Source organism: Diabrotica virgifera, chromosome 7 (assembly GCF_917563875.1).
Source record: "Diabrotica virgifera virgifera chromosome 7, PGI_DIABVI_V3a".
NCBI lineage: Eukaryota > Metazoa > Arthropoda > Insecta > Coleoptera > Chrysomelidae > Diabrotica > Diabrotica virgifera.
In genome coordinates, this window is record NC_065449.1 from 57,594,493 (window position 1) to 57,615,787 (window position 21,295).

The 21,295-nt window shown below is 33.3% G+C and overlaps 2 protein-coding genes and 2 long non-coding RNA genes across 7 annotated transcripts in view; 3 read left to right on the plus strand and 1 right to left on the minus strand.

The window, feature by feature from the left end:
- Positions 1–21,295, plus strand: part of LOC114330869 (3-hydroxyisobutyrate dehydrogenase, mitochondrial) — a 206,777-nt gene that overhangs the window by 44,412 nt on the left and 141,070 nt on the right. The gene's annotated exons all lie outside the window — the stretch shown is intronic.
- LOC126888328 (uncharacterized) lies at positions 800–3,727 on the plus strand. Its single transcript, XR_007699514.1, has 3 exons — positions 800–1,831; positions 2,447–2,604; positions 3,547–3,727. It is a non-coding gene; the product is annotated as an uncharacterized LOC126888328 (long non-coding RNA).
- Positions 12,539–15,026, minus strand: LOC126888327 (uncharacterized). The gene is made up of 3 exons (XR_007699513.1): positions 14,749–15,026; positions 14,378–14,688; positions 12,539–13,570 (listed from the first exon to the last, which is right to left on the minus strand). It is a non-coding gene; the product is annotated as an uncharacterized LOC126888327 (long non-coding RNA).
- The window catches only part of LOC126878439 (short stature homeobox protein-like), a 73,736-nt gene continuing 72,044 nt past the window's right edge, over positions 19,604–21,295 (plus strand). The window contains exon 1 of the mRNA XM_050656466.1: positions 19,604–20,028. Within this exon, the coding sequence (XP_050512423.1) occupies positions 19,695–20,028 (334 nt within the window). The 5' untranslated portion in view covers positions 19,604–19,694. The remainder of the gene's footprint in view (positions 20,029–21,295) is intronic.

The window sequence follows — 21,295 nt, forward strand, 5'->3', positions numbered from 1 at the left end:
ATAGTTGCAATTTGTATAATTTATTACGATAGTAGCAAAGTTCAAAGTATTCAACTCATTCGCAAGACTGCAAACACAGCACACGTCATTATTGTAATACATATGGGCATTGTTTTTAATATAATAAGATATAAGTGGGAAGGTCGAGTACCTGAGACATTCATTATTGTATCAGTGTGTTCGCTGAACTCTGCTGGCGCGTGGTCAGGGGATATAGTTACCGAGATATGGGTCACCTTGACCTATCCTAACTATAATGTCGGTCGACGTAGTTGTAACTGTACCTTTAACCTTGTAAGAATAAAGATATGTAAAAAGTTTAAGTTTGTTTGTTCGGGAGTGTCTTCGTCCAGCAACCCCCAACATCACATGGCGACCCGTGCCTTAAGTTAAAGAATGGAGTTTTCTGGTTCGCATATAGATTGAGGTATGCAGCTCTACACGTAAGATGGGAAACAACCAGAATAAAGAAAAAGAGGAACAGATCTTCATAAACCAAGCAGGCAACAGCGGAGGTGTGACAGCTGAAACCGGCGAAAACGAGAAGCTATCAATCCCGGGAGTTTTGGGAATTGTATCGTTCAGCCTGGCCATAATCATCGTCGGATGGCTACTGTATCGACGATGGAAGAAGCAGCTTCGACGCCACATCCGACAGGAAGTATCTAAATCAATGGAGATGCTGAGGTTAGACGCCCAGAATCCAGGACCAAATGCATAGACACATGAACCCACATTCGTGAGTAATTTTTCTTTTTAATACAATACAGTTTAACTGCTTATGAAGTAAGTTTGATGACTATTTTTTTATTTTCATATTGAAATTTTGATTTTTTTTTTATTATATAATTACTCACTTACTTATTTACTGACACTTTAAATATTGACGGTTATCCAATATTATTGATCCTTTTATTTTACTTACATTTATGTTTTATTATATTATTTTATATGTTACATTTTGTTATATTTGATAAACTTAACGGCAATGATAAGCTTTACGAAGTAATTGAGACTTCGAGACACTAGGCCATATACTATTGAGTAACGTCCCTAACAACACACAACATTCCAGGAATGTACTACCAAAGTTCTATCAATATTTGAATGTCCTGGACATTTAGGGAACATTCGGTGAACATCTGTTTAAATTATTCCTGGAATGTTACCATAAGACATTCTGTGAACATACTACCAATGTTCCTATATTTTAAGTTGCGAAATAATACATACGTGTAAGAGATACAACATTACTTATAACATACCAGACAAACTAAGTGACATTTTAGGCCTACAGTGCAATAATATGTCAAATTTAAAGAGTTTCCCAAGATTATAAACATACAAATGTAATAAAAATTATTGTTCGCGAATATTCAATTTGGAATGCGATTTTGTTAATAAAAAAAATACTTATAACTTATGCAAAACCCAAGAGAGGCATTTATATTTATTTCTTTTGCGTTCATTTTCAAATTCGCCGTGCATATATTTTTGTGCATGGCGCTTGAGAGGGCATCACGTGACTAAAAACGACCAACCAACGACCTCGCTTCGGCCATCTTGGCATCTTCATCTTGGCGACCTTGCCTTGCCGTGGATTGTTTTTAGTTGTTTGTATTATTTGTGCTTTTTAAGAATATTTTTTTAATTCGGATACTTTTATAATAGCTTTAATAGTATTATTAACATAGTGCATAAAATGGTGTCCTGTTTTTAACGCAGTTGGAGTAGCAGAAACAAATGTAGATAAAAAAATCTGCAGGAATAACGTTTCAATTATGACAGAAGCTCAAAACAAATGACTGTGAATGAAAAGCCCTATTAAAAGGTTAGTATGCAAATATGTAAACGAAAGCATGCCCTGTATTTCAGAAAATAAATTAATACTATTCATAAAAAATCTTTTAAGTAACGTAGATATAACAAAGTGAATAAAAGGCATAAATCAGAAGAATTATTATTTTATTTTATAAGTTAATAATTGGTCATATCCATTTATTATTTTAATAATAATTGTGAATAAGCCACAAACTTCGCTTATTCCTAACTAAAATAGTAAATAGAGATAGGTAATAACAAAAGGATTTGTAAAACTAAAATAATTCTTTTTGCGTTTTTGCTAGTGTATGCGTTTATAAATAGGATGGTAGACCACACACTATAATATGCAGTACCAACTAATGAATACACAGAATATTATAGTCGATTTGCTAAACTCAGTCTCAGTACTAATTACTGTAATTTTGGCAAAATTGGCCAAAAACAAAAAAAATTACCTACTAAAATCACTAGCCAGTTGTGTCTGAGTTTGGGGAACCGACTATACTAATAAACAATTTCTAAGCTGTTTTATAATAATTTTGTGAGTTCATTAATCATATTTTTTATTTAAAACTAAAATTTGTTAATAATGCTTAGTAATGCATATATTTTGTATTTTTAGCTTTCCAGAAGATCCTGCGAAGAAGACATGAAGTATAGATCAGATTTGTTAATAGAGGAGTATGTTCAAAACACTTTTTAGAAAAAGATATTGACAGAACTTCACTTTCATCTGTTCGTTTGAGAGACTGTGCTGTTCCAATAGCTTATGTCACACAGGTATATGCATAACCTAATTAATAATACAGTCTGTACAATATAGATACTGTTGTAATTCATTATCTACATCGGAGATCTAAGTTGACATTGTTGCCCAACTACAAAAAATTTTTGAATTCATTTTAAGTCAAATATATCACATAATTATTGCGAAGTAGATTATACAACAAAACAGATTAATATTCAATGTAAATAAATAAAAACATCAGAAATCGAAAACAAGAATTAAGGTATAATCTTATGTTACAGTTATTAAGGTACCAAGGGTATTATAGGGATATACGTTGACCGAAAGCGTTATTATTATAATACCTGTGGTGCCTTCAACGTTTAATGCCCGACTAAATTATTCTTTATATGCGAAAAATTTGAATGAATTTTGAATTGATTAGTTTTTAAATAAGTACATTTACCAGTAACAGTAGTAACGTAATTGTGGTAACCATAGTTTTACTTAGGTTGATATTTGTCAACTTGACAGTATCTAAGTCGTTATTTAAATTTAATGCCCAAGGGCGTTATATCGTACTTAACAGACTTCGAAATGTCATTATTTGTCAAATAATGTACCAGTAGGACATTAAAGTAAATAATAAAAACAATAAATATAATGAATACTAAATACTTATTTGTTTGTGAAAAATCTATTTCTTTGTGGCTTTTTTGTAATTAATTATTCTAATGGGGAAATAAGCCACAATTTACTTGAAAAAATAATTTTATTAAGGTTTCTACTTCCACATCGGATGTCGTTGTCAAAATACAAAATGTTCATTATTATTATTTTATTTATTAAATATTATTTATTATTTATTTAAATATTATTTAATATTTATTTTTTTATTATTATTATTTATGCATATTATTACCTGTAAATAATATTTCTTCTGATTGTTAATTGTAAAGGATAGAAAAATTACCTTTTATTTTATTTTCTTTTAGAATCAGCTGAGAGAAGTGGTCTACAAAAAACCAGAAAGGAAACGAAATATGTGGCTACGAAAAGCAAAAGAAAGGTTTACAAAGCAAATGTGACACATTTTTTTATAATATTTAGGAATGTCAGCAAATTACATTAAAAAATGTATGTAAAGATTTTTTGCAATAAAAATGTTTATATTTATCAAGGATGTATTATTTGGTATGGCCATATATCGTCAGTGATGTGACAGTACCTCCTATCTGTTTTTTTCAAGAGATTTGTAAGATAGACTAAAAACTTGTTTCGGCCACCTCCTGTTTTCATATATTTTTTGACTTGTTTTGCAGTAAATTCAACTATCTATTTACTACAAAAAAAGTCAGAATACGTACGAAACCAGAAAGTGACCTTAAAAAATGTTTTTCGTCTCCTGCAAACCTCATGAAAAAACATATAGGAGGTATTGTCACATTACTGACGATATATTTCAGTGAATGTCTAAAAAATATACTGTGAATGTTCAAAGAACGTTCGTAGACATTCATGGAATGTTCTAACAAGACATTCAGTCTAAAAATATACTGTGAATGTCCAAAGAACATTCATGGAATGTTCCAACAAGACATTCAGTCTAAAAAATAGACTGTGAATGTCCAAAGAACATTCGTAGACATTCATGGAATGTTCCAACAGAACATTCTAAGAATATTTAAAATGCTGACACAGCACTTTCCTGGTACTTTCCAGGGACATTCGTGTGCATTTGGGGACATTCCAGGAATGTTTTCAATGTCCTGTGTGTACATTCTAGGAACATTCATGGAATGTTTTGTGTTATTAGGGGTAGTCAGGCCAAGCCGAATTTATGTTCGAGGAAAGATTTCAACGTATTCTGGAAGATATAACTATATTAAATAGGAATCTCACAAAAGACACTATAGAACGAAGGAAAAATAAGCTAATCACAGATAAATGGGTGGAAAAACTCAGGACTATCACGGAACAGTTTAGGACGGTGCATAAAATATACAAAGGTGACAGCTGTAAGGCAGCAGAAGACAAATTCATTGCAGATATTATTGCAAAAATTGGAGAAAAGATCGGAAAAGTCCAAACAGAACTACGGAAAAGACAAGTTGAACATAACAACGACAAGATGGGAGAGGAATTCGAACTGAAAACAGCAGGGAACCTGATCCCTCACATAGGAAACACCGAAGAATCAATTAGAGCATTCATAGACGCAATTGAACTGTACGATGAATTTTTAGATGATGAAGGAAAACCGCAACTAACAAAGTACCTGTTGAAGGTGAAACTAACGCAAGCAGCAAAATTACGACTGAAGACCACTTACAACTCAAACGCGGCACTAATAACCGATATTAAAGAAAAGTTTCTAGTAAAACAATCTATCCCTGTTCTGTCAGCGGAGATCAACTCAGCGAAACAAGAGAATAGGTCAATAGAAAAATTTGGAAGAAGTTTAGAGGAGCTCATGGCTAAATTAACAATAGCACAAGCAGAGGGAAACAGAGATGCAGAAGAAGTGCTGGCCAAAGTAAACGAAAAAATTGCAATAAGCGTGTTTACTAACGGTTTAAAAAATGACAAGATAAAGACAATTTTGAAAGCCAAGAACTTTAGCACTTTAGCGGAAGCGATAACAAGCGCAAAGAACGAAGAATCGCTAACTCGAACGGAAACTGCAGGAATGTACCACATGAATAAAACATATAGAGGCGGAAGAAGAAATACAACAAACGGATACAAAAATAGTTTTGACAGGAGAAAAGAAGGTAACAAGACATATAATAATAGAAATACAAATGGAAACGAAGTAAGACAATATCATAACAGAGGTAGGTCTCAAAGAAACAGAGGAGCAGGACATGGTCATCGAGGGAGAAATAATAATTGGTCGCAAGGTAGAAACCCCAGCAACAGAAATTCACCAGGAGCATACTTCGCAACAGAGGAGCAGCCCCGCCAAGAGCAACCACACACAAGCACAATACAAGAAGTAGATTTTTTTCGTGGCCCATCAAATGGAGGCAGATAATTCCACAGCAAGTGGATTAAATTATATTAATGTTTATTACAGAGGAAAACGCAAAAAACTATTAATTGACACTGGCGCAACAGTCAGCGTTTTATTTGAAGAATGTTTAGATAAAAACTACACCGACATAAACAAAACCCGACGTATTAGCTTGCGAGGTGTTACCGGAAAAACTATATATACAAGGGGAACCTTATTGTGTGACCTTGAAATATTAGATAACTCAGAGAAGATAACGTTGACACAGGAATTTGCAGTTATGAAGAGTTTCACAAATAAAGTCGATGGGGTTATTGGTAGCGATTTTTTATACCAATATTTTGCTACAATAGATTACGAATCCTTAAAATTATCGTTACATGTAGAAGGAATGAGAAGAGATTTTAAAATGCTATCTATGGGAGAAATTTATACGATAATAATACCTAGGAGATGTGAAAAATTATTTTTTTTCGAGATCGGGACACACTACGGAGATTTTGTAACTATACCACAGGAGATAGCGGAAGGAATTTTCTCGGCAGGAACAGTCTCAAAACCAGTCGACGGAAAAATACCAATAAGGATATTAAATATCAATGATAGAGAAATAATTGTTAAGAATTTTAGACCGAAGGTCGAAAGATTAGACAAGTTCGACGTTTTCCACATGGGAGAATCAAAACAATCGGTGAGTCGTGCCGAAAGACTTTTGAATATAATAAACACAAAAAATTTATCGCTAGAGGAAAAAAGAGCAATAGAAAAAATATGTGTAAAATATTCCGATGTGTTTTTCTTAGAAAACGATCCATGCACAACGACGGACGTATACAAAGCAAAAATAAAATTGCAAAAAGGAGTATCACCTGCTTATACAAAACCGTATAGATTACCACACGGACAAAAAACGGAAATAAATAGACAAGTAGACAAAATGTTAAAAGACGGGATTATTGAAAATGCAATATCAGAATTCTCATCTCCACTACTTATAGTGCCAAAGAAAAACGATGAAAATGGAAACAAGAAATGGAGAGTTGTGATAGATTACAGACAACTAAACAACAAAATTGAGAATGACAGATTTCCATTACCATGCATAGAAGAAATCCTAGACGCTTTATCAGGAGCAACATATTTTTCACATTTAGATTTATACCAAGGATATTACCAAATAGAACTCGATTCTAAGTCCAGACCGTACACAGCATTCGCAACCGATAGAGGTCAATATCAAATGACACGACTTCCGATGGGGTTAAAGACAAGCCCAGGATGTTTCTCACGAGCCATGACTATGGCAATGTCAGGTTTAAATTATGAAAACATGTTTATATATCTTGATGATTTGATAGTCTTTGGCAACAGTCTACAACAGCATAATCAGAATTTAGTGAAGGTATTAGAGAGACTAAGGAAAGTAAATCTGAAATTAAATCCAATTAAATGCGAGTTTATGAAAAAAGAACTATTATATTTAGGACACAAGATTTCGAATAAAGGTGTAGCACCAGATCCGGAAAAGATCACCGCATTGGAACAATATCCAATACCACAAAATGCAAAAGAAGCAAAAAGATTCGTAGCCTTTGCAAATTATTACAGAAAACATATCAATCATTTTGCAGAAATAGCCGCACCTCTAAATAGACTATCAAGGAAAAATGTAAAATTTGAGTGGACAACAGAATGCCAAAAAGCTTTTGAAAGCCTCAAGACGTCATTATCAAACCCCCCCGTAATGGAATTCCCAGATTTATCGGAGGAGAACACGTTTATTCTACGGACAGATGCATCTGGCATCGCACTAGGAGCAACTTTGTCAAACGGGAATGACAAACCGGTAGCATATGCCAGTAGAACACTTAATAAAGCGGAAATGAATTATCCTACGATAGAAAAAGAATTACTGGCAATAGTATGGAGCATTGCTAAATGGAGACATTACCTTCTACAGAAAGAATTTATTATTTTGACAGACCACCGACCATTGGTGTACCTATTTGGTATGACAAACCCTTCCAGCAGATTAACCAAATTTAGATTGAAGTTAGAAGAATACGACTTTACAATTAAATACGTGAAAGGAGCTGAAAATGTAACAGCTGACGCCTTATCACGAATAGAAGTTACATCAGAAGAACTAAAGCAACTAAATAAGGACTCAGAGAAAAGTATATTAGTGATGACGAGAGCACAAACGAAAAAGCAGGAGGAAATCACCGATTCGAAGAACGAATGGACTGATCAACCAGACGTAGTCGAATTGTTGAAATTCCCGAAAAGTGCGGTAGAGGTAAAACTGATAGACAAGGACGATTGCAAAACAATGAAGCTAGATTCGGCTGAAGAAAATACAAATAGTAGTATATTGTACAATGAAGAAGACGATATTATTTATCTGATTCGAGATTTTCGATCAACGTCTGCACTACGAGCGTCGTTGAGAAACTCGACATATCAAGAACCTCGATCAACGTCTGCGCTACGAGCATCGTTGAGAGCCTTGATTCAAATGTGCGCACAAAAGAATATAAAGGAACTAGTACTAGTAAAGAATAATAAGAATCAGCCAATTATTGAAGAGATAAGAAAGGATCCTAAAATATTTAAAGAAAGAGATATCAAAATATGTATAGTACAAGACAAACAGAATATAGCAGATGAAAAATTAAGAAGAATTATAATTAATGATTTTCACATGTTACCAACAGGAGGGCATGCCGGAATAAATAGAATGTACAAAAATATAAGGAAATATTATTTTTGGAATAGTTTACGAAAAGATATCGAGGAATTTGTGAAGAGATGCGACGATTGTCAAAGACATAAGCATTCTATCATAACCAAACAACCTCTAACTATCACATCGACTGCCACCTGCGCATTCGACACAATATTTATAGATCTAGTAGGACCATTTGAGATGGATGACAGTGGGAATAGATATATATTGACACTGCAATGTGAGCTAAGTAAATACATAGAAGGATATGTAATAAAGAACAAAGAAGCCGAAACAGTAGCCAAGGCATTGGTAGAAAATTTTATTCTGAGGTATGGAGTACCCAGAAAAATAGTCACAGACCAAGGCTCAGAGTTTATGGCAAGAACATTTAAGGAAACATGCTCATTATTGCAAATAGAGAAACTAAACTCAACAGCATATCACCACGAAACAATAGGAGCTTTAGAAAATACTCACAAACATTTAAATGCGTACCTTAGGATACAACTATCAAAATTCCCTACAAATTGGAGTACATGGGTGCAATATTTCTGTTTTTCGTATAACATTTCAGTACACTCAGCAACGGGTTATACTCCGTTCGAATTAGTGTTCGGAAAAATATGTAGACTGCCGACAAATGTTCAAAACGAAATAGAACCCCTGTATAATTTTGACGACTATCCCATGGAACTGAAATACAGACTACAAGTAGCCGCAAAGGAGGCCAGAGAAACACTAACACATACAAAACACAGCAAAAAAAAAATATATGATGCCAAAACGAGTAAAATAACTTATAAACCAGGAGATAAGGTATTAATAAAAAAGGAGCCAAACACAAAACTTAACTGTTTGTTTTCGGGTCCATATACCGTAATTAAAGATGAAACGCCTAACGTAATTATTGAGAAAAAGGGTAAACAAGTAGTCATACATAAGAATAACGTTAAGCTGTATAATATATAAAAAGAATAAGTACTGAAAAGTGTTATAGTGTAAAAGTGTAATAATAGTCCACCATAAGACTTTTACTAGTACTTAAGGTTCAGTGTAAATATTTATATATCTCATTTTTTTTCTTTTCTCATTTTCTTTAATATGTTTGTTTAATTTTCTTATAAAGGAGAGACGTCAGTCAGCATAAATAATATAAAATAGAGATGAAAGGAAATTGTTACTGAAATTCCCTTTCATCTTTTCCCCGCCCAGAGAGATGTGATGGTACACGACAACCCTCACGGAATTTTCCTAATTTATTTGTTATAAGAATAAGGTCAATATTATAGTTGCAATTTGTATAATTTATTACGATAGTAGCAAAGTTCAAAGTATTCAACTAATTCGCAAGAATGCAAACACAGCACACGTCATTATTGTAATATATTGCAATATTGCAATATTGTAACAAGTACGTTATGAAAAAATGTTCCATTTTTCCCACTGCGCATCGAGACCTTGCAGCCGGACGCAAGCGCATAACAGCGTGTGTTATACTGCTCAACATTATTTTTGATACACTGCTCGAAAATAAATAGGACAAATTTGAAATAGATTTTTCGAAATAAGGAATACTTTTCTACAATTAACGTTTACGAAGCTCTTGACAATTTATCGATAGTTTCATAAATAATTATTACTGTTGTTCTGAAGACTAAATGTATCAGCTTTAATGGATTCATTGAGATTATGTACCACTATTTTCAACTAAATAATTTTTTCTATATAAACAAAATTTTGGTCTAACAATGGGCTCTACTTTATCTTCATTGGTCTTCTTCTTCTAATACCTACTCCACTAATGAAGGTTGGCTATAACCACTGCAAATTAGTTTCATTATTAGCGAATATATTTATGGATTTCTAAAGAAATATTGTTTTCACTCAGTTTTGAAAAAAATGTGAAAGCGTTGAATTATATTCGTCCGGCTGTCCATAAACACAACTCCTCAGCCATTAAACCAGATAGAATGACAAATGAGGTGTCGGATGAAAGCTTATAATCCAAGGATGGTACTAAAGGTGAGATATTTGGCAAAGGACTTCCAGTTTAAAAAATGCAATCGGAAATACGGTTTTAAATTCTCCGGGATAGTACAAGCGATATATTATTCGACGCGCCGTAGCAAGAGGAGTCTTCCTTCTTGTAGGTAGGCTTTAAATACTGTTTCTTCTTCAATATTAGCCTCCTAAATTGTTTAAATTATCGCACCATCTTTTTCTTAGTCTGCAAATACTTCTTCATCCATTTGGTGACTTATCTCGTGCTATTCGTACTATCCTATCCTCTGCCATTCTACTAATGTGTTCGTTCCACTCCAGTTTCCGTTTTGTAACTCATCCATTTGTGTCTTCTACATTGCATGATCTTCTTATGTTTTTACATCTCTCTCTCTATCCAACAGACTTTTCCCTGATATTCGTCTAAGTATTTTCATCTCGGTTGTTTCTAGTAGTCGTCTCGTTTTAGATGTGTAAGGTCTTGTCTCTGCCGTGTATGTCAATATAGGTCTAATTGCTGCTTTATAGATTCTTGCTTTTGTGTCTTGTCTTAGGTGTTCGTTCTTCCAGATTGTGTCATTAAGAGATCCCAGCGCTTTACTTGCTTTTAAGCTTTGTTGTCGTACTTCCTCTTCAACATCTCCGTAAATGGGTATATCTATTCCCAGATATCTAAACCTTGCTTCCTGCTTTAATATTTTCCCATCAATTTCGATTTTACCTCGTAGTGGGTATTTAGATGTCATACATGTGTTTTTTCTGCTGATATTATCATATATTGATATTGTATTTCTTGGCTGTTGTATTGAAGATGTGTGTTAATCTTTGGAGATTGTCTTCTGTCTTGGCGATTAATGCGGCGTCGTTTGCATAACCTAATATTTGGAGTTTTTTGTTCCCCATTCTGTAACCATGATCTTTACATACTGCTTCTATTATTTCGTCCATTATTAGATACATTAAAGAGCAGTGGGCTTAACGGGTTCCATTGTCTGACTCGGCTTTGTACTGGTATAAACTGTGTTAGTTTTCCATTTATCTTTGCCTGTATTCGATTATGGAAATAGATGTTTTCGATGGTTCGTATAATATTGATTGGCATGTATCTTCTATACAGTAAGTGTAAGACGTCTTCGACTTGGATGCGATCGAAAGCCTTTGTCACGTAAAACATAGATATGCTGGTTTATTGTCTCGATGGCCTTTTCTGTGATTTGTCTACGCTACAAACGCATTCAATATGCTAAGGAAAATGTGGTCTTCACATCAGATGACAATTAAAACCGTGAACCGCAACGTGAAGACTGTATTACTATATGGAGCAGAAACTTGGAAAGTGTCAAGAAAATGTATTGGACAGATGCAGGTATTCATAAATAAATGCCTAAGGAAGATTCTTAACATTTACTGGCCAAACCGTATATCAAACCAAGAGCTATGGACAAGAACTAACCAGAAACCTATGTATATCTAAGATAATATGCAAAAGGAAATGGAGTTGGATGGAGCACACACTAAGGAGACCTGACACAGACATAGCGAGGCAAGCCCTAGAATATACACCACATGGAAAGAGAAGACCAGGTAGACCCGTAGAAATGTGGAAAAGAAGTGTTGAAAAAGAAATTAATGGTATAGGGCTTTTCATTGATTGTCATTTGCTTCGAGCTGCTGTCATATGTTGTATAATCTGTGTATAATACTAATATACACAGAGATATGTCAACAATAGATCAGGCTAGTCATATGCCACTCAATGCATCGGGGTGTAACGCTGATATCAAGTACGGTGGTCTAGCTATCTTTGTGTCGTGCGAGTGTGAGCGTATCTACCAAGAGGTGGGAGTAATGGAACGACAGTTACACAGAGGCGGCAGCCATCATATGCTAGAGAGAGAAAGCTGAGCGCCAGTAGAGAGAGAAAGATAGACCACCAATATACACGGATTATACGACATATGACAGAAGCTCGAAACAAATGACTGTAAATGAAAAGCCCTATTGGGAAAACCTGGACAGAAATAAAGATCAGTGCAAAGCATAAGACAGAATGGAGGCAGACAGTTAACGCCCTATGCTCCGCATGGAGTGAAGAGGCATAAGTAATTAAGTAAGTACTGGCGTCTACGCAGGATCTTCCGTATCTGAATCCTTGTGAGAAATCTAAAAAACGAAGTACTGATGTCTTGTCAAGAGCTAATGAGAAAACTAATAAGAGGACTTTTCTATAGAGGAAAAAAATAATAATACATTTGAATTATAAATTATATTTTGAGAATTTCAATTTTACAATACCAATTTTATTTTTTACAGATATATTCCCTACAAGCATTTCAAATTCATCCTTAAAATAAAGTTTAATAGGTACATAAAATGAACTTATAAATTTCTGTTTTGAAAGGGTTGTAGATACCTACTATATACCTACTCAGCATCATATTGAGAAATCACAGAATCGTAAATATACAATAATGAGCACTCACACTAATAACCGGCAAAATAACGCAACAGATGGAAAACATATTAACTTGTGAGATAAAAAGAGATGAAACTGGTAGAAGTGGAACTTATCGTTACAAACGAATAAATTAACATAACCTTGGATAAGAGTTTTAACCTGCTAACTCCATTTTTCACTTTGAGTGATATTGGGCTAGTTTCTGGGTCCGTGTATTTTCATACACCACCCCACAAACCCGCCGACACCAATGTAGTTTAGAAATAGCTATCTCTAAACTACAGTGGAACCAGCGGGCTTGTGGGACATGGTATGAAGGTACACAGACCTAGAAACTACCCCAATATCACTCACAGTGAAAAATGGAGTTAGCAGGTTAACACTCTTAGCCGACAATAACATTACATAGTTTCCCACCTTTAGATCTCTGTGACAGGAGTATTTTATAAAATTCTCCTGGCACAGTGACAGTTCTCATACTCATCTGATACATCTAAAGGTGGGAAACTATGTAATGTAATGTTAATTTATATGTTTATATTGATAATCTCTCTCAGTTTCATCTCTTTTTACTTCAGAATGCATCCCATGTTTCCCATCTTTGGCGTTATATACCATATTTTGCCAGTTATTAGCATGCTCATCACTGCATATTGGACTTTTTACACATAGTATCTTAGAATCCCTTGGAAGTAAATAATAAATCATGTACCTAGTTTTATTTTCATCAATAAATTCATGAAAGTATGACTGATGTTGAAAATTCATTTGACATACTGGCAAATAATTGTAATTCCTTCAGAGGAGATGTCCCTAGAAAGAATAACATATGTTTTATATTAAAATATATTTCATATTGATTAGCAGAATAAATAGAGTTTTTAGGTTTAATTCTCCTCAATCACATAATTTAATACCAGATAATGTCGCCCTACTTCCATATGCTAATGACCTAATTTTTTATATAACAGCCTAAACCCCATTTTGGACTCCATTCACATTAACCAATATTATCAGATATTCATGAATAGTGTCACCACAATCCTCTTTAACAACATACTATTCTTTCATAGATCTGGTCGTTATCACAATATAATCCCCATATATACCAAAAATTCATGCTCGAGTGAGAAATTGGAAAGCCAAGCAAAGGATAGGAAAGAGTGGAAGCTGATTCTGGAACAGGCCAAGACCCACCATGGGCTGTAGAGCCAATGCTGATACCTAAAAATGAACTCAAATATTTAGTGGTCTTTTTGTCCTGCAATCTTAACTAGAATAAGTATATTGAAAATATAATTGGAAAAGCTATTAAAGGCATGGCTGTGCTGCCTAGTAAGACCCATATAGATTTTTGAAGCATCTTTATGAAACCAGCACGTAAACAATTATTATAGATTTAAAAATTAGACTCACTATGGATAGGGTAGTAAGATGATACAACGAATGCAGAGGTAACCGTCTATATTTGTTATCAATGGTTTCTAGGAACATGGTTTTTCAAAACAGATGTCAATGATTTTTAGAGTTTAGATAAAGACAGTTACGTACCAAATTGATGAAAAAAATTTACACTTTCTCAGAATCATCCAACAATTAATTTGAAACATATACTCATACCTTCAATTATATATGTCATAGATTCCCTTAAGGCACTTTGCCACTGGTTGTAACTTCTCAATAGATGTGCCTACAGAATTACAAAATTATCATTCCAGTTTAAGAAAGAACACACCTTCAACTTGAATGTTTAATCTCAAGACATATTTCATTTATTTTATTTTGCATTGTTTTGCAACCCGCTTTTCAGTATTTCTGCAAAGGCCTGCTCCTCAAGATGTAAAGTGCATATTTAAAAGTTAATGTAACAATATTGAGGACTGTTCATAGAAAGTTTATCACATTGAACAATTTCTTTTCATTCTGCAAACCTAAAACAACAGCACGTCAAAAATGATGTCAATGATATTAAATAGAATTTACGTTCTTACCGATTTTCATCCATGGGCAACAGGAAGAAACTCAAATTTATATGGTGCCTGGAATTTTGCCACATAAATAAACACACATTGCCTTTGGGTTAAATTCATCATAATCCCAATTCAAAATCACCAACCTTCTTAGAAAACTGGAGAAATACCACAGTAATGCATATTAAATTCGAAGTAAACCAACTTAACAATTGCAAAATATCAGAAAACAATAATAAATAACTCTAAATAAACAACTGTTTGTTTATAAGGTTATTTTATACATCAAAATAAACCAGGTCTACTCACTGTTGCCAAATGTCACCAATTTAGATAGTTACTTGTGATTAATTGTTTGAATACATTCAATCAATAATTAGAAAATATTATTTTTCAAATTTTATACAAGTGTGTACGTAAAGGATTTTACCATTTATGAATTTAATTTTCAGCTTTTTGAAAAAAATCGATAATCATAATTATTTTACTATAATTTTGGAATATTCTTTATCGGAATATTTTAAATCTTGCAACAGCCACATTTTCCTCCTAGCCTACTGCGCAGTCTGCTAGGAGTTTCTGCTAGCGCAGGAACCGCATAAAAACTAGAGTGAACTAACTGTTTCGAATAGCAAAAAAACTGTGACTAAACTAAACTACTAAACCAAAGAATACTCCATCCAACAAGAAGCGAAAGCATCGACTATTTCACGATCCAAATTTCTTTGCGCATGTACGATCCGCCATGTTTCATGTATTATTTCTTATTTCTCAACCTAACCCCTAACAGCTGTTTGTTGTAAAATTATTGTGTTGTTTAATCTTTTCTAATTGTAGAAAAAAGGATAATACTATTAAACATATCTATTGTTAAAATAAACTCTCATTGTGATGGCTCCACGCAAAGGTGGATTTTCTTGTATGGTTCGTACTGGGACGCCCCACTAGATCGTGAACAAATAATTCTCTTTTCAGTACCGAGAAATCGTAGCAGGTAAACGATCGTAGGGGTACGGCAATGAGAGAAAGTTCTTTTTAAACATTTATGTTATTATCATTTTCATTCATTTTCAAACATTTATGTGATTCCATATACGTACCTATCTATTAAAATTATTTATTCCCAGATTTTTAATAAAGCTTTTTAATAAAAAACAATTTAAACATAGCTATTTAGTGTTTAATTTAATTTGCAATAGTATAAATTTAGTGTATGGTTCTAAAAATAAAGGTCATTTTGAATTTATGCAAGGCAGGTCCACAACATCAATTTTTATTTTATGACAGCTGAGGGAAAAACTTATGAGTGGAAGAGAAAGACTTGCACATAGTGTTTATTAATCTTGGGAAGGCATATAGCAAAGTTACCAGAAACCTAATGCTACTAAGTAGGAAAGGAGTGAAGGCTGAATATGTGAGAGTGGTATAAGAGATGTATCAGAAGGTAACAATTAGAGAGAGCGAATGCAGCTGAAACTGGAAAATTTTGTGTGAAAGCAGAGCTTCATTAGGGTTAGGTTAAGTTCCGTATTGAATCCGCAGTTACTAATAACTAGAACTAGCGAATAACTAGAAAAGATAATGGTAGGAATCAGTATATACGAAAAAATTGGGTGTGGATCCTATTGGAAACAAAATAAGAAACAGGTTAAGGTGGCTAGCTGCTAGATCTGATGTCTTCTTTCTTTTATATAGGCAGTACTGCCTGTTTTTCTTCAACGGTGCATTTCATTTTGTCCCTAAATTGTCATTACAGCTTTTCCTTGGGCGTTCTATACTTCTTCTGCCTAACGGTGACTTGTCCCTTACTATCCTTGATTCAAACATCCTGCTTATATGTTTAATCTACTCTTCTTTACCCAGGTATTTATATTGTCCACCCCACATATGCGGCTGATTTCCTCACTTCTTACCCTGTCCTGTAGTCCTTTTCCAGCAATCCTTCTTAAGATCTTCATTTGGTTTGTCTCCAGATGTTTTTGTGTTTTGCTTGTATCTGGTCTTGTTTCGGCCTTATAAGTCATAACTGGCCTAATAACTGACTTATATATTTGGGCCTTTGTTAGCACTCTTACGTGTTTGTTTTTCCAAATTGTGCCGTTTAGGCATCGGCCGTTCTACTGGCTTTAATTATTTGTTCTTTTACCTCTTCTTCGATATTGTTGTCAGCTGATAGATTAATTCCCAAGTATTAGATGCTAGATGTGATGAGATAATTGTTATATATCCAGGCGAGTTGAATTTGGTACAGTACAACCAGTTTCCAGAAACCTCAGATGTACAGAAAGAAATCGAAAGTGAATAAAGTCATTCTAGCCTCCGCCGCAGAGTTTCCTCGTGCAGCGAGGATATGGTGGTGTTGGAGGTCAATAGACATTCAAAGAAATTTCTCAAAAGGAAACAAAAAAAATGATCAATCTAAGACAAAGTTAATAGAAAATTTGAAAGTATAATTCTGTACTAAGTAAAAAGGTCTTGGGTCAAAAATATCTATTTTTCAAGTTTTTAGTACGAAAAAAAGTAATAGAAATCGATAGAAATTTTAATCTCTATTTTGAAATTAGCTATTAAATTAAACTAAGCATCAAAAATCCATCACGTTTACATAAGTTTACAAAACTTAATCAATATCGATATTTTTAACTTAAAACCTTTTTACTTATCAGTACAAAATTGATATATGGGTTATATTAAATTTTACAGAAAAAAATACAATTCATATTAATAGATCAACTTAAAAACAATATAGTTTTAATTATTACTATGTTTCTAAGTGTAACTCAAATTTCCTACATTTTTGAACGAATTCCTCATTACTTTTCTTAGTGTAGTGTGAAGTATTACCCCTACCATTCTCCGACCGATATTTCTGTCCCCTGAATATCAAAGGAGCCGACAGATGCTTTCGCTTCTTGTTGGATGGAGTATTCTTTGACTAAACTAACAGTCATATTTACTCTTTCTGCAAACGTGTGAAGGCACTGATACCCCCTCCATTTAAAACGATAAGATGTGAGAGGCTTGAAAATATAGCATAGGGCATAGCGTACCCATATGGACCCCAGACCCCAAGGGCGCTCCTGGGTTAATTTTGGAGCTTTTAGGGGGGAATTTCCCCATTTTCCCTCCCCTTAGATCCGCCACTGAAGGGAACTTAATGCATATAAGTTATTATTTATGTCTTTTATGTAGTTTGGACACAGTTTGGGTTTAAATGTTATGTCTTTTGGTTGGAGTTTCATTGGAAGTTCCTCCTTCCTGGAAGGCAAATTTCCCCTCCCAAGGTCTAGATCCGCCTGATTGAATAGTCTTGGCAGCTAAGGCAAATAAAATGAATGGAAGAAGAAATCAAACAGTTGTCAACCTTTGTCAACGTCAATAATCAGAATAATAATAATTTTATTGAATTCATATTCATAACAAAAACGATTACAAGAAGTTAAATAAGAAATGTCCATTCACTATAAATAAAAGATAATCTTACATATAACCAATGAACTGTCAATACGGATGGAATGGCCCTGTCCCATTCAAATAGTGAAGCGAGATTGCCACCAACATACAAGAGAGAGGTTCTAGAGAGAGACAGACAAGGTGCTGGAGAATTTGACAGGCCGTGTAATTTGAGTTGCCTATCTATATTAATGGACCCGATTGAATCAGTATTGACAGTTCGTTGAATGGACTTCATATTTTAACTTTCAGGGCTGATTGGCAGTACATATTTCAAAATTTAAATACTTTTTTGTATTTACAGAGTAAATAGAGTACAGAGTACCATACTTGGTGTTTAAATCAGTTTAAATACTTTTTAGAATTGTTATTTGTATTTATCAAAACAAATACATACTTTTCTAAAGTATTTGGGAGTTAAATAATTTTAAAACTATTTAAATACTAAATTAGTGACTGTTTTATATAAAGTGAAGAAGTCCTTGATTATGTTTTTATATTACTTTTAAGAATTTTACTTTTATATTTCCCCGATTTAAGTTGATATAGGCAACTCAAATTACACGGCCTGTCAAAGTTTCCAGCACCTTGTCTATCTCTCTCTAGGACCTCTCTCTTGTATCGTGGCTGCATTGCGTGCACAAACCATACATACTCATAGACGTTTCACGACCATGTTAATCTTTCGGATCGAATTAACGCCATCTCTTGATTGGAATGGGAACTAAATTGACAAATTTTAGTTACGTGGGAATTTCAAATTATAAATTTTGGGGGTTTTTTGATGAAATTTCGAAGGAAATTAAAACAACAGAAAGACAATTCAATGTTTTATTCAATATTTTCCTGAAAACTTCAAATATTCCAATTTGTTTTCAAAATGCTAAACACTACTGCCATGTGTCACGTGAAAGCACTGATGTGTAATATTGAGTTGAATGAAAATTTTTGAAAGAATATTGTAGGATGATTGTTTAGATAAATATTACCTTAATAAATATTATCTTTTACAAACTTCCAAAAATATATAGGCCCGAAATGTTGATGACACACTTGTCTATTAAAATAAACTGTTTCAGGATCTATTATATTGTTTTTTTAAATGTGGAGAAACACAACACGGGATGATCAATGTAAACTAAAAATTCTACTCATTAAAACGGAGAGGAGGTTAATACAATTGATTATTGATTAAAATTGTTATTAAATATAATTAAAAACGTAACACCACTATAATAAAATAATTAAGCTACAAACTGTAAAATTAAAAGTAAATACCAAATTAATTTAATTGTCAACTATCAGTTGTTAAATATGACAAGAGAATTGACTGACAGCGACATCTATTGATTGGAATGGTAACTAATTTGCTGTCTTGACCTTGACAATTTACGTGAAACGTCTATGAGTATGTATGGTTTGTGATTGCGTGTCTTCGTGCCTATTCCATCTGTATTGACAGTTCATTGCATATAACTCAAATCAACTTAATATTCCTACTTTTTCTTAAAAATATGGACGTTATGGAATCTCCCAAAAAATCATTTGGAAACAATGTACAAAATAATACCTCAAAAACAACCCATTTTCAAGTACCCAGTAGTGTCTTAATCGATGAAATAAACGATGTCGGCAGTGATTGTGTCGATAAAAACGTTACTTTAAAGAATGCAACGAATTTTCATCCATTAATGTCTCCGATATCACAAGACTTTCCAGATTTGATACCCAAACAAGCCAAAGTTAATATCTATGAGGAGCATTTTCATCCAGAAGCTCACAGTTCTGTTAATGAATTGTATGAACCTGGAGAAAGACAAAATGAAGATTTGTCTACAGACTTACCAGGTAAATAATAAATAAAATAGTGTAAAATAGTTTATTATAGGTAGGATATAATCAATTTGTCAAACTAATAAAAGATGATTGAACATTTGAAACCTACAGTTCTCCAAGAAATTAACACACCATCTAAAAATTGGAACAATTTTAATGTCTTGAATTTTCTAAACATGTCTGATTTGAGTGATTTTTTTAGTATACAGTCAAAACCGTTTATAACGAACTTCAGGGGACTGGTGGTTTTTGTATGTTGTAGCCAGTGTTCTCTGTAAGTGGTTATATAATATGTTATAACGAACAGGTTGCTATAAACGATATTACACTGGTAGCAACAGTCAGCTCGAAAGTTTTTGATGCAAAAATGTGTAATTTAATCTATACCTATAATATGTTATAACATATTACACATAATATTTAACATATGTGTTTATTGTACTTACGTAAATCTAAATATGTACATACATACATATAATAATATGTATTGGAATGAGTACAGGTAGTCAATAAACAATACTCATAATATAACGGGTTCTCAAAATCGTATTATAAAATGTAGGCATACATACACTATTTATTTTTAAAAACACCAAAAAATGTAAATTACACCATTTGGCCTCTTGTGTAAAATGGTGTAATAATGTAAACAAAGTCTTGTGATACCATGGAACCGCCTAGGAGGTCTAATTAGTGTCTAACGGACTTAATTGGACCCATCCCGGATGTATTACCATCATAATCATAAATTAAGAAAACCTTTCTTTTCATTTCTTGGCAATATCTGTACCTCGGAGAGATACAACAATACAATGCGCCCATTTTCATAAGTTTAAAGCAAAACTTTTTTCGACAAAAAGTGTTATTGCTATGCTTTTTCTCATGAGCATTTTTCAGTGCGTCACAGTTTTTCGATTTCTTTCTAACGCATTAAATTGTATATGAGAGAAAAAAAAAGGCACGTCGGTGATTACTTTGGTAATTATTCTAGTTTGGTGATTATTCTAGTTGTCGATAGATGGCGCTATAATAGAAAAAAATTATTTACTAATTATATAATATATCTACGAATATAATCTGTACAATTTATAAGACTATACAAATAAAAAAAATACCATTTTATAAATACAATAAAGGCAATTGATTTGTGTTTATGCCCAATTGCAAATAAAATTTGACAACTGTCAGATTTAACTAAAATGTCCTGTTAGAATAAATGTTATAAATGTATATTATCACGGACTTACCTTTTTTTCTATCATTTGTGACGCACTGAAAA